At 45.0% G+C, this 13,085-nt stretch overlaps 2 protein-coding genes across 2 annotated transcripts in view; one reads left to right on the forward strand and one right to left on the reverse strand.

Moving 5' to 3' along the window:
* LOC128305475 (putative cyclin-dependent serine/threonine-protein kinase DDB_G0272797/DDB_G0274007) overlaps positions 1-13,085 on the reverse strand; it is a 64,457-nt gene that overhangs the window by 13,150 nt on the left and 38,222 nt on the right. Inside the window, exon 5 of the mRNA XM_053042946.1 lies at positions 12,376-13,036. Within this exon, the coding sequence (XP_052898906.1) occupies positions 12,376-13,036 (661 nt within the window). The remainder of the gene's footprint in view (positions 1-12,375; positions 13,037-13,085) is intronic.
* LOC128305476 (uncharacterized) lies at positions 1,807-10,005 on the forward strand. The gene is made up of 5 exons (XM_053042947.1): positions 1,807-2,929; positions 5,181-5,272; positions 5,451-5,595; positions 5,677-6,219; positions 9,366-10,005. The coding sequence occupies exons 1-4, from the start codon at positions 2,770-2,772 to the stop codon at positions 5,922-5,924; spliced, it is 645 nt and encodes a 214-aa protein (XP_052898907.1). The 5' UTR covers positions 1,807-2,769; the 3' UTR covers positions 5,925-6,219; positions 9,366-10,005.

A 13,085-nucleotide genomic window follows, 5' to 3' on the forward strand; every position in this document is an offset into this window, starting at 1 on the left:
TTTATGTACTGAATAATGAAACTTAGTAATGATGAGAACAGAACACGTGTAAAATACGTGACTCACCGCAAACATCGTTCAACAAAGTGTCGTTGGCAATGAATTGATTTCTAGCGCTTCACATTTCTTCCGACTAATGATCCAGTTGGCCTTTCCCTGGCGGTCCCGTCCAATAACGGGCTCTCTCTCAATGGTTGTAACGAGCGCCACACCACGAGTCGCGCATAAAGCGGCGAGGGGGAAGCGATTAAGAATTAACATTAGAGGAAGCCACACTGGGAAAATGCATTTGAAACGCTCCAGACACCACTACGCAGACGGATTGGCAATAGTGTGAGAAACGATGTGTAGCAGCAACGTTTTTGAAGCGTTTAGCGGCAGTTTTTTGTTGTTGCTCCAAGCATGATTCCATTCGTTTGCGTGTACCGGTGGTGGTGGTATCGCCACGATGTTCGTAGAGTATGGTGGAGCTTGAGTTGCTAACAGTGCCCGCTTGCATTGCTTATTTTCCGCTATTGGTTGGATGACTAATAAGCTTTGAGCGGAATTTTTGAGCTGTTGTTTCAAAACAAATCAGGTTCGCAACGTTTGGTAAATAAGAATATGTACCTTCCAATCTGTAAATAACAATCAAGTCTGGTATTATGCCAATGACTGGACTTATTCACCGATTCTATAGACGTCTTACTGCACTGCATATTAACAATGTTGAGTAATGTGGTCTTGTAAAAATTCTAGCTGATATTTTCATGTGTCGGTGACGGCCCGGTGTTGTATAGGTATTGGCACCGGTCTTCACACGATAGGACCGATACCAAATCCCGTCCGTAGCGGATCAATCTCTTCCCAATTATAAGTTCGTTTCAATGTATGATTAAAGAACATTACAGACAGTACCCGAAACAAGCGGTATGTACTTGATATGTTTGAGTTATCAGATATGTGGATATTAAAATTTGACAGCTCGAAAAGTTTGAAGCACAAAACTAAGGCCAATAAGAAAAATAAATTAATAAAAAAAACTTATTATTCCAAGAGCTGGCATAAACCTGTACTAGACTTGTACTAGACCTCGACTTCATCCTCGACAGAAGATTCTCTCCGTGAAATAACAGTTATATAACATTATTTTACAACTTCACTAATATTATTTATGCTAAAAATAAAATTATTATTATTATTTATTAACATTAATCTGTCGTTAAGGCTCAACAATGCATGCGCAAGTAAAACAAATACTAATAAAAAAGATAAATTGAAATAAGATAGACGATTTGACCATCGAAAAAATAACAGCGTTAGCAATGGGAACAGGAGTAAGGAATAACAAATAAGGAAGCAAACAGGCATTAAAATTGAAAACGAGCGCGAGAACGGAAGAACACAAAGGAAGAGTTGTAATCAAAATGATCGGAAAAATTGTTAAATCATCTGAAAAAAGAAACGAGATGATCATTAAACCATTACAAAGTGTGACATATTTCAACAGACAGAGGGTGTCATCGACGAAGAGAACAGGAGGGAATATATAATACTGCAGATAGTATTAGCAACACAACTTTTGATTAAAACTATAATTTATAGTACTGTTTAATTAGAAACAACGAGCTGTCGAAATACAACCAAAAATGTACATTCCATAATGCAATGTTAGTGGGTAGTCCAAACCGCTCCACCATACTCTAAAAAGCAAAACAACCGTGTTTATCCACTGGTTCCCCAAAACAGGTACGCACATAACTCAGTCAGTCGGTCGATCGTGCGGTCGTATCTGCTTCCGCGAGAAACCCTTTAGCAGAACTTTACAGTATTCCGTCGTCGGGTAGAGAGTAAACCGCGTCGCCGTCCTAACGATGTCGTACATTAGCTCACGTGTCTAATAGTGCAACACACCCCGAAACAGGGGAACATTATGTGGGAGAAAAGTAGCAAAGTGTGCTGTGCTTCGTAACTAAGCAACGATCCAATCGTACATCGGTGCAGTAGTGGGCACAGCAGTCTTTTTGTGTGTGATGAGCATTCCTTCACTTCAGCTGCCCTGCTCTGTGTCGCTGTGAATTCTCGAAGTGCTTTCATCCGGATTTGGCGTGTGTGTGTGTACATCCATCTTCAGAGATCATCCATCCTTCACATCTCCCGGTGAACGAGCGATCAACACTTGAGGCGCGGTCACTAACGGAAATAAACGCTCATTGTTGGAGGATCCGCTCGGTCCCGTGTTGTGTTGTGCTGCCGCTGCAAAAGTGTGTGCGCGGGGTGGTCCGTGTTTTGCCGCGGTGCCGCGTTCGCGTTGTGTGCGTTTCGAAACGCAAGTGAACCGACCACCGATCACCGCAAAAGAAAGAAACACAAAAGGCAGAAAACGAAAACCAACCCCTTGGCGCAACGCATCGCAAAGAGCACAACAAAACATCGCTTGGTTAAAGTGCTTCCTCGTCAGGTTTGAAACGATCCGCCAAGGGTTCGACGCGTGTTGCGCCACTTTTCGTTGTGGCATGCGCTTTTTTAGTGGGTTGCAGAACAGCGCGTAGAAGAAACAACAACGTGGGCGATTTGCGTGAAGTGAGGAGAGAAAGGTAGCAACGATTGAAGGCAAAACAGTGTTGCGTTTGCAGGTCCGACCAGCCCTCACGCCATTCTTTAGCCCAGTAGGGTTGATCTGCCCATTATAACCTCGTTTGTGAGTTACAAACTCCAAACACACAGCACAAAAAGCAACAACGACAAATAACCGAACGTCTCCACCCGCCCCCCATCACACGTCCGAAAATGCTTGAATCGATGATCATGAACCGAATCTTTCGGTACTTCATGAAGTTTCACGGGTACTTCATCGCGTTCTGCACCATCTTCTTCACCTCCGTCATCATCGTGAGCTCGTTCATGGGCCGGGACGTGCAAGACGAGCCGCTGTTCGTGGAGGAAGAGTGTAAGTCAACCAGGGTAATAGCAGAGGAACATTGGGATAGAAACATCACGATCACGAGCCTAGATCTGTTTAACAAGAAAAGGGCATCTTTATCTTCACTATTATGCAAACAAAAACACGGTTTTCCCGTTTAGTAAACTGCGCTAGAAACGACTAGTGATGTGCAGTAAGGCAGTGATGTGTTCAGAATGAATGAAAGATTTAAATTGTTCAAGGGAGTGGAATCAAATATCCAAGGAGAGTATTTATAGTTCTTTTGCGATTTAACATATTCGGAGTACATTAAATCATTCAACACAATTAAGACTTAACTCTCCACGGTGACTCAAGATTTAAATCATACGTAAATTCTGGTTAACTGAAGATTTAACTCTTCACGGCGACTTAGACTCACGATTTAAATCATGACCTAACTCTTTTGTGATTTGACTCTACGCGGCGAGCTGCAGCTCATGGGGGTTTACCAAAATAACCTTGATTTAAAACAATATTTCTAACATTTAACACAATAACCCACTTGCACCGATTGAATGTTCCGGACCCTTTCACTCACTCTGAGTTAACTAACTCATGAATGATTTAAACCGGTGGGTTATTGTGTTAAATCCCGAGTTAATTCGCACAAGAGTTAACTCAAGATTTAAATCTTGAGGTGAAGGTCGTCATGTAGAGTTAATTCTTGAGCTAATTCACACAAGACTTAACTCATGTTTTACATCCCAAACTGAAGGTCGTCGTGTAGAGTTAAATCCCGAGTTAATTTACACAAGAGTTAACTCACGATTTAAATCATGATTTGAAGGTTGCAGCATCCTTTGCTTACTTGAAATGCTTGCAACCTTTATGAGTGAGTTAAAGTGATAAATCTTTGTTCTAACTCTTTGACTCGGATCTTTGCAATCCTAGGAATTAGAGGAATTAAATGGAATTAAATTTCCCATCGCTAATAGGGACCGCTTTAACAGAAAGGACACAACTCTAAGGTTCGGCTTTCATGTTATAAATAGCGCGGAAAGGTTAGAGTCTCTGAGACGCACCTTGTTTTTGCTCTCGTACGTCTATTTATTCAGCTGTGAGGACAAGTACGATAGGAGTACGGTGGTGTGCAAAACACAATTGCTCCACTCATCACGGTCATTTTGGAGCAGTTCCCCACACCTTACTACTTCTCCACAGCCCCCAAAAAAAAAAAAAGAACTAGTGATTAATCATACTAAATCGAAAAATAATTGCAAAAAACAAGGTTTAATTTTGTGTTCTTCCCCCGAAATCGCAAACTTTTCGATGCGGATTTCCCATTTCCTCTGCTTGTTTGCGCGTGTTCCATTTCCTGTAGAGCATAGGTTGATCATTGTTTATTTATCTTGTTTTTTTTTGCTACTGCCATTGTTGCTGTGCGCATTGGTTGATTATCTTGTTCCACTCACGAAATATTGTTACCAAAAAAAAAAGTTGATGGTTTGTTATTTTCGAACTAGTTGTAGAGCTTTTTTCCCTTCTTGCCAAAGTTTTAACTTGAGCAGAAAAAAAAATTCCCCATACGACGTAAAAAGGTTGTTTCAGTTTTTAGCAATGATCGTTTTTTTTTGCTTTGCAATTGAGGCAAATGAAAACAACAAATTAATATTTATTAGCCGTTGTCCCGGGGAATGAAAAATTGAGATTTGGATTGTGTTTTTTTTTTTTCGTTGTTGCCCCCGGAACACTATACACCAAGAGAGCATTCAATCATATCCGTCCAACTCGTAAGTTGGAACTTATGAACATGGACAACCCCCGTAGACCCGTGTAGTGTCAATATTCCAAAGTGTTGGTCCAATTAGAAACTTTACTACCGACCGCAAAACGGTTCCCCGACGACAGAGATCCAGGGATGATGGCACCGTAGCACGGAGGACCGGTGAAGCATAAGTTGTGCCAGTTGTTTGCTTGCCACACGCGAATGATACGATATTGTGCCCGGGGGCCAAAAGCCTGTGTGCACTCGATAGTAATGGGAGCGGCAAGCAAAAGAAATCGCAACACGAACCAAACTTGCCACCTTCGTGTGGTTGCAGGTGCATCATCTGCCATCGCTGAACTGATGCGCCGCACCGCACACATGTGCAGCACAGAGAAAAAGCGTCGTATCGGCAACGAAAGACAAACTTTCGAGTAATGAATTTATCTTCTTCTTCTTTTTCTTCTTCTTCTTTTATCGATGAAACTCGGATCTCCCAACGACGGTTGACATCGCTTTGTGCCATCGCAGTCGAAGCGGTGATAAAGTTTCCCGTGCTGATACAGCTCGAATCGGTGCTATGGTTGACGGCATCGGTATTGTTAGTGGCCGGACTGTACAAGGTAAGAGAACGGAAGGAGAGCGACCGGAGTCAGCTTTAAACTTCACCGCGAGATATGTCGACCTTGTTATATAGCGCACTGCGTGTTCTACTTATTTCCTTCTGCTCACTTTACTCCAACATGTTGACAACTTCGACCATCACACATCTTCGAATCCTCCCTTGGGTGGCAAAAACAGGAGCACAAGATTTACATCACCCCCTTTCTGGCACTGTTCATTGCGGACGGTGTGGTGGTGATCGTGCAGGAAACGGTCAACCTCTGCACCGGACGCATGTCGGAGTTGGCCACGATCGATACGCGCCAGCTAGTGGTGATGATACGTAAGTATTACAGTCTATTCGCCCCCCAAAGAAAACAACAACAACCGTCCATTCGACACTGATCGAAGAATGTCTTTCCAGTGGCAAACGTGTACGTGCTGGTCAGCCTAATCGTGCTGTATCGGATGTTTGGCAAGGAACCGCTTCCAACCACCCAGAACAACTTCGTACGCTTCGATAACGAGCAGGACGTGGAGGCGGGCACCGGAACCGTCCCGGCAACAACGATCATTCCCACAGCACCACCCGTCACAACCAATGTCAACGGTGCGTTGAACTCGCCGCCGAATGGTTTCGCGAGTAACGGTGTCACGCAGCACGCGACCTAGGAAGCGGCCCGACGGGGGGCAATCGCGATGACTCATACAGCCCCGAGAAAGTCAAATTAGGCCCCCTTCAGGCTCCTTATGTGCGCCACATACACACATGGAAGTACGGTGCGAGGCATTAAAATGCTAGTGAAAGTGATGTACATACTTGTTTTATAAGTGTCAGTTTGGAATGTTGTCGCGCCGGCTCCGGTGATCAATGCGGTCCCCACCCCCTCGATGGATCATGGATACGTTTCCCGCGGGAGCGGGAGGTGAGGCGATGGGATGCCGCGAATTCCACGCAGTATGTTGTGTAAGTTCCTCTCAAGATTCCAAGGTTCAGTGTTGGTAGCAAAGTTTTGTACCCGTAGCGTGTTTGACAAACGCTAAATCCCACGTATGCCTTCTTTCCCGACACTACAGCAAGCAGAAGCCACTCATTAAAGCACAATGCGAGAGAAAGTTCAGAGACCGCACAGAAACGTGAAGATTCGCAACACCCTTGCGTTCATTACCACCTTTTTTCACGCTTCTTCCCAAGACTAATCCGCCCGACGAACGCCCAAAAGTTTGTTTTTTTTTTCCTTTTGCTTTTAATAAAATAAACCCATCCAGTACTACACATCCGGACGGGAGAAATTGTTTGGCCTCTCTCTGGTGGGCGGCTGCTGGCTGTAGGATAAATCAGATGAACAGTTGGGGCTTTAATGGTGCTAAGCTAATTCCAAAAATATTGCAACTTCATTGCTTTACGCCGGGACCCGCAATGGCACCCGCAAAAAGGGACGGTGTAAGGGAGGCAAGAAATCGATTTGCTCCAGCCGGCGAATGGAAGAAGATATTTCACGCAAATTTTTGCTGCAGGGTGTGAAAAGGAAAAAAAGGTTGGAAAATTTTGACTTTTAATTAACTCTTCAATGCTTATCAACGATTGGGAAATGGTTTGCCGGCAGTACGGGTCGGTCTCTTATTTTGCGGTGAGATCTTCCTAGAGAAACCACACGAGAAAGTTAAACTTTTGATTGCTGAATCAGGTGTGAGAAAGAGATTTAAATAGTTCACCGCTTCAATTTCTTAACCACCCGATAATCAGTTGGGTTACAGCTAATAAAGATCCCAACTGAATGGGGCATTGTAGAGAGATTTGTAATAGAGAGTTCCGCCGATTGGAAGAACTCTTGTGGAGGGGTAATAAATAAGATGAGCTAATCACTACTAGCGCCACCTAGCGTCGACTCTCTCAACTGGGTAAAATTAGTAATAGGTCCAATAATAGATCTCATCTGCTTTCCGCCATAAACACAGCCATAATAAACCGTTTATGAGTGACACAGCGTTAAACCTCTACTTCGGGCACACTCTTCAAACAGAGTACCGCTCTCTACCCCGTCATTTACTGTAAATAACCTCCACCCACTTCACCACCTCCATCCATCATCGCCGTTAGTATTCTACTATAACTGCAGCAGCAGAGCTCTATGATTTCCGCTCGACATCTAAGTCGAAAAGCAGCACTGGGGGAGCTTAGTGCTGCTCCCGGAAGACAGGCAATAGCGCTGTGTTACTGATAGCGCGCGACCGTGTATCTGAACCTACCTGACGTCCTTCCCACACCTGGTGCTGCGTGTGTTCCGTGAGAGTACATAGCAGCGCAGGCTCCAGTATGCGGTATTATTTACGACCGTCTGATTTGCGTACTTCACTCATCCATCCCCTGCTGCACGCAAACAGAAGCAGTGTTTGCGTGTGGATCACCGCTGTGTACGTTCGCGGAGGTGATTTTCACCCGCCAGTACCCGTGCGGTTCCTTCCCCCCCCCTTTTCCCGTGGGCAGGGGGGGTCAACACTATATCGCACCGCCGCCACCGGTGGGTTTCATCTCTTGGCGAAATTTTAATTCGCTCACAAATTGTAATTATCCAACTCATTGTTGTCGCTCGGATACAACATGGCGCACACATGCTGGTGGTGCTGCACCACACTTTCCACGCTACAGATCACGTCGCATCAGCGCGTTCCCGCGTGCGGCGACCCTTTATTGCGTATCACGCAACCGGAGCTGCACCGTTTAGCGTGCTGTCGTCTTTGTATTCGTCGTTGAAACTTCTGTGGCTCGGAAGTGGGGTAGAGTTAGTCGGCCCATACGCATTGTTGCGGACAGAGGGAGCTTAATGCGTTGGAGCAATTCGGGCTCCACTTGCTCCCGGTGCGTATGTATCGCGAGCGATGGAAAATGTTTTTTTAAAAAAAGTGATCCCACAACGACCTACAAGCAGTGGAAGTTGTAGGTATTGCGGCGACTGTAACCTTTCATGTTTGCATGCACGGAGCGCTTTCGATTGTTCGGAGGTTCGTTCCGGGGAGGGATGGTTTTTCGCTTTGTTACATCTTGATTTTAACATGACTTTCGTTATTGTTGCCGTGCGATTACCGCAATTTAGCCGATTTTCGTGCACACTTTTGATTGGAGATGGATGAATGACAGTCAACTCCATGTTTTTAGTCGGTGGTGGTTACGTAGATTACTGGGGGGAATGTAGGATGTTAAAAGATAGCTACAATTTAAACGATGCTAGTCATACTAACCTCCACCAGAAGTGCATGGAAATCGGATATTCGGAGATCTTTCCTTTATTTCTGACGTCCACTTTCCACCAAGGAGTTGTGAGAACTTTTCCGAACATCATCTATTCAGTATCTTTAGGGAGCAATCGTCATCGTGCTATCTGACTGTAGGATGAGACACTACACGAAATTAATTCTTATCTTCTTGGATTACATTTTGTGGTATTTCGGTTAAGGCGCAAACATTGTTCTTCACCAGAGCACGACCGACCAGAGCGTAGTGCGATAACGGACTACGCTACCGATAGGATAAGCAACGATCTTCACTAACCCACGAAGCGTTCATGAATTGATGAGCAACGGGGTGTGATTGGACTACGTTGTGAAGGGAGTTTTGTTTCCATTTTTATCGTTTTTTTTCTCTCTGGGGAAGTTTTTCTTTTCGCACCGGAATGAAAGGCCGCGTTTAGACGGACGATGCTAATCGAAGTAAAAACGAAACTCATTCGGCGGACGAGATTGCGTTACGGAGGGTGAAAGATGTACCGTAATGAACTGTTTTCAATCATATCGTAGTGGAATCGGAAAACAGCGCAATGATTAATTCGCAGACCATTTGTTTGTCGCTCGTCAAAATTATGGCCGGTCTGTAAACAACTCTTTCCAATTATCAACCTACCTAGCGGGTGATATGAAGTGGTATGACTGTAAAGCTTCGATTACATAAACGAAACCGATATTGTTTAGAAAAACATTTGTAGCTTAACTTTTTCAACTTTCTTGTTGATTATCGAGCTTCAAGCATCAAACGGTACATTGCATACATTGTCGTCATCTTAATGGAACTGTAAAACCCAAAACTAAAGAAGTCTTCTCATGTTTATTTCTTTACAGATTGATGCCAACCAATCCATCAAGCTCGATGCAACATGTATCGGATGGTGTGTCCCCTTTCACATTACCTAACGAACGCGAACGAGACGATCCGTGTAACTGCAACTAAATGAACATCATCAGTAACGGAAACTGATCTTCTGATCAACACACACACACACACCCAACCAGCGTGCAGAATGTCACTCACGTGCTTTACCACAATTGGCCAATTAGGGCAACTGTGCATGAGAAAACTCCATCGCAACAAACCGCAGAGAAGCTGTATTTATATGCGGTGCGTGCCCAACGTGATCGTGTTCGCGTGTAGTAATGTAATCATCTGGGAAATGATCCTCAAAAGCAAGTGACATCTCATCGTATGTGTGTTCGTGTGTGTTGCTGATGGGACATTTAGCAGGCCTAGGCAAGCCAACGTTAGGAAGGTGGTTTGGACAGTGATACGATACGGCGATCCTCGTCGCACGGGAAAGATGATACACGATCAGCTCCTTAGATGACCTAACCAATGTTTAACGATGAACCGGCCACCGTTATGTTTTAGTGATATGTGTTATGTGTTTACTATTTTATTTAATGTTTAGTTTAGCGATAGCTACCAATATGTTGTCCATATAGAGCATGTAGATAATACTGCGTTTAACGTGAGGTTAAGTAAGGATGGGTTTTAGATTAGGTGCACGCCACAAACTGCGCGGAAACAGAGTTAGTAGACGGTGGTGCAACAAATAACGCTGTCACGCAAAAAAAATAGTTGAAGTTGTACGTATTGTATATGATACAAGATCCTGATCTGTTGATGGTTTGTAGTATGAGAAAAACACATTTCTATTATGGCCAGTACTAGGTAGTTACGCAAAAACCCCATTCGCCTATACCGATTTCCCCATCGAGCAAGATTAACAACGTATACAAGCTTAAATCCTTGTGCTACAAACAAAAAGGCATCTTCTTCTTGTTTTGCATAGGAGTGGGGCTGGGTGGGTGGTAATGTGAGACCGAAAAATTTAGAACGCTAAAGGTCATGAACATAAAGTGCACCCGAAGCCAAATAATAAAATAGATAAATAAACCGAAAGAAAGCAAGTGAGATAGAGACACACTCGGGGTGTGCAGGAAACACGCGTTTAAACAGCACACTGTGTTGTTGATACAAACATGTACAACAATGAGCGCCCGAAAAAAAAAATCAAAAATATAACATACAATCGGAGAAGTGAAAAACAAACGATACGTTATGTTGCCATATATTCTTTTTCTGCCCCCTCTTTCCACCACCATCCCATTGCCACTCATCCGATTACTTGTTTGCGCGCGCATTAACAAACGCCACATGAAATATGAAACGTTATACCGTCACTCCCCTCCGCTCGGTGGGGCCCAGTTGGAAGAGTTTTAAATTCTTCTTCATGCTTTGTGAACTGTTTGTGTACGCTATCCGGTACTCGCGAACTCGGAAAGTTGGGACGGAAAGAAATATTACATGCACATCCGGTGAATCCGTGGTCCCTGTGAATCCCCCGTGGTCCCTGTGAGGGGAGTGCCCCGCGAAACATGCCCCGTTTGCCGAGGTAATTGAAGACGCGCGTTCAAAAGTGGCTTACTTACACAGTTTTGGAAATTTGAGCAGTTGCTCCCCCTTTGTGACGGAGGTGCGGGTGAGTTCTGAATGGGGCGTGAGTGGGAGCGTGTTTGTTCGTTGCTAGTAGGTGGTTTGATGCTTAATGGCAATATCGAACCGAAAAAAAGCGCGATCTGAAGCTTATAAGTGATGATAATGTCTCTAATCAGGCCTAGGCCAAGATTACCTGTTGCCCGACGAGACACGCAATTTCCTAGCCACCGATACCCAACCTGCAGTAGGGGCGGGGGGAGAAATCGTTTGCGTGCCGGCACACAGTGTTCCTGGGGAGATGCTCGCCAACTGATACGGCAGCGGATGGGTGAAGCACGCCCAACGTCGTACAGCCAAACATTACAACACCTTTGTTGTTGTTTTTTTCCTGCCATCACCGCTGGTGTTCCATTTGCAAGCGTGTGAACGAGGTTCTGTGCCGGAAAAATAGGTACTGCCCCTGCCGCGCGGCAAAGTCAAAGCGGCAATTCCCGCGCAAACTAGAAACTTCCCCTTAGGTGGTGAAAAATGGCAGATACGCGAAAGTTTATCCCCCGCTGCAACTAGGGGGCAGATGATCTACTGGTTCTGCTGCGTGGGAGACTTTCCGTACGATGGTTCTGTTTCACTGCCAACAGGGCCAACTGATAAATGGACCACCACTGGCTGATAGCATTATAACGAAACAAAGAACACCAGCAACAAGGGCGAAGTTTTCTTCCTGCGGATGTTCAGGTATTCTTGGAACATCTTTAACGGAGGTCTTTTCCTGTCGGTTTTTGGTTCCCTTGCCTGTATCAAACACATTACCGCCCATAAAAAACGCTTTCGCAAGTATTATTTTTTAACATTTTAATGACTCTGCAGGTAGTTTAAGGAAGAATTATGAGCCCTCGCTACTTTTCCTACGAAGGGTACCTCTTTTAATGCAATAAGTTTGGCTGAGTTTTATTGAGCAATGAACTTGAAAATTCAAATTGCGTCAAGAGAATTGAATTGAATTGAATTGAAGCCATTTTTGTATGTACCTTCCATCACTCTTGGGATTATTCACTAACGCACAAAGCATCCAAGTCTTCTTATATGTTCCCATATCCCACGCATATCTGTCATATTGATAGCCATTGTGCTGTCATCAAGGTGTTAGACAGCTGCAGAAGCCAAAGGCATGCCACTTATGACTTTCTTGGTCAAACTACTAGAAGTGGGCAATACCTTTTGAGTTAGACTAATAAAGGTCGTTGAGACACGAAGAAGTTTGGAGAGTCATACTTCAAGATCTCTCACTATCTTCAATAAGACGGGACAAGATCTCGCAACTTGCACCAATGCCGTCCAACACAGCATTGGAACTCTTCCACCATAGCCAGTATACGTTAAGGAATTGTCACTCACCTGCATCGGATGTCGCAGAATGTCATTGTAGTAGGACGTCGTAGAATGTGGAGGTAACGATTGCTGCTGTTGGAATTGTTGGCTAAGGGATTGGGCTTGCTGTTGTTGCTGCTGTTGGCTTTGTTGCTGTTGCTGTTGTTGCTGCTGGTAGTAGGACATTTGCAAGCACTGAACCGGCGAGGGTAGTGTGCGACCTGAGCTTGGACGCAGCTGAGGCGTCGTCTGGGACGGCTGTATCACACCATAGTTCTGATGGATGATCGATTGCGAAAGCAGCTGCCGCTGGCTGGGACCATCGCCCCCGAGTGGCATGCCGCCGACGCTGACCGCATTACCCGTGGCAATTATCCGCTTCGGACTGTTCATGCCGATGCTGAGGTTCGGGTGCAGTATAGGCTGCTGCTGCTGTTGTGACTGTTGTGACTGTTGTGAACCTTGTGCCGTTTGCAGATTGTGTTGCTGCTGCTGCTGCTGCTGCTGGAGGTTGTGCAGCTGCTGTTGCTGATGTTGGATCAGCTGTTGCTGCTGCTGTAGATGCTGCTGCTGTTGGTGCTGTTGCTGCTGGTGTAGATGGTGGTGCTGTTGCTTGAGCAGCAGTTGCTGCTGGGACAACAGCTCGGCACTGAGCGGTTGCTGGAACGGCGGCCTCAGTGGAGGCTGTCTGCAATTTCGATTCTAAGCGTTACATACACGTCACGACATGGGCCGGA

Source organism: Anopheles moucheti, chromosome 3 (genome assembly GCF_943734755.1).
Source record: "Anopheles moucheti chromosome 3, idAnoMoucSN_F20_07, whole genome shotgun sequence".
Taxonomy (NCBI): domain Eukaryota; kingdom Metazoa; phylum Arthropoda; class Insecta; order Diptera; family Culicidae; genus Anopheles; species Anopheles moucheti.

What these genes read in the sequence shown, in the direction of transcription:
- LOC128305476 (XM_053042947.1), top strand. Translation starts at nt 2,770, where the DNA reads ATGCTTGAATCGATGATCATGAACCGAATCTTTCGGTACTTCATGAAG. An exon ending in GCTGTTCGTGGAGGAAGAGT is followed by an intron (nt 2,930 to 5,180) that starts GTAAGTCAACCA and finishes GTGCCATCGCAG; the next exon opens with TCGAAGCGGTGATAAAGTTT. An exon ending in CCAGCTAGTGGTGATGATAC is followed by an intron (nt 5,596 to 5,676) that starts GTAAGTATTACA and finishes ATGTCTTTCCAG; the next exon opens with TGGCAAACGTGTACGTGCTG.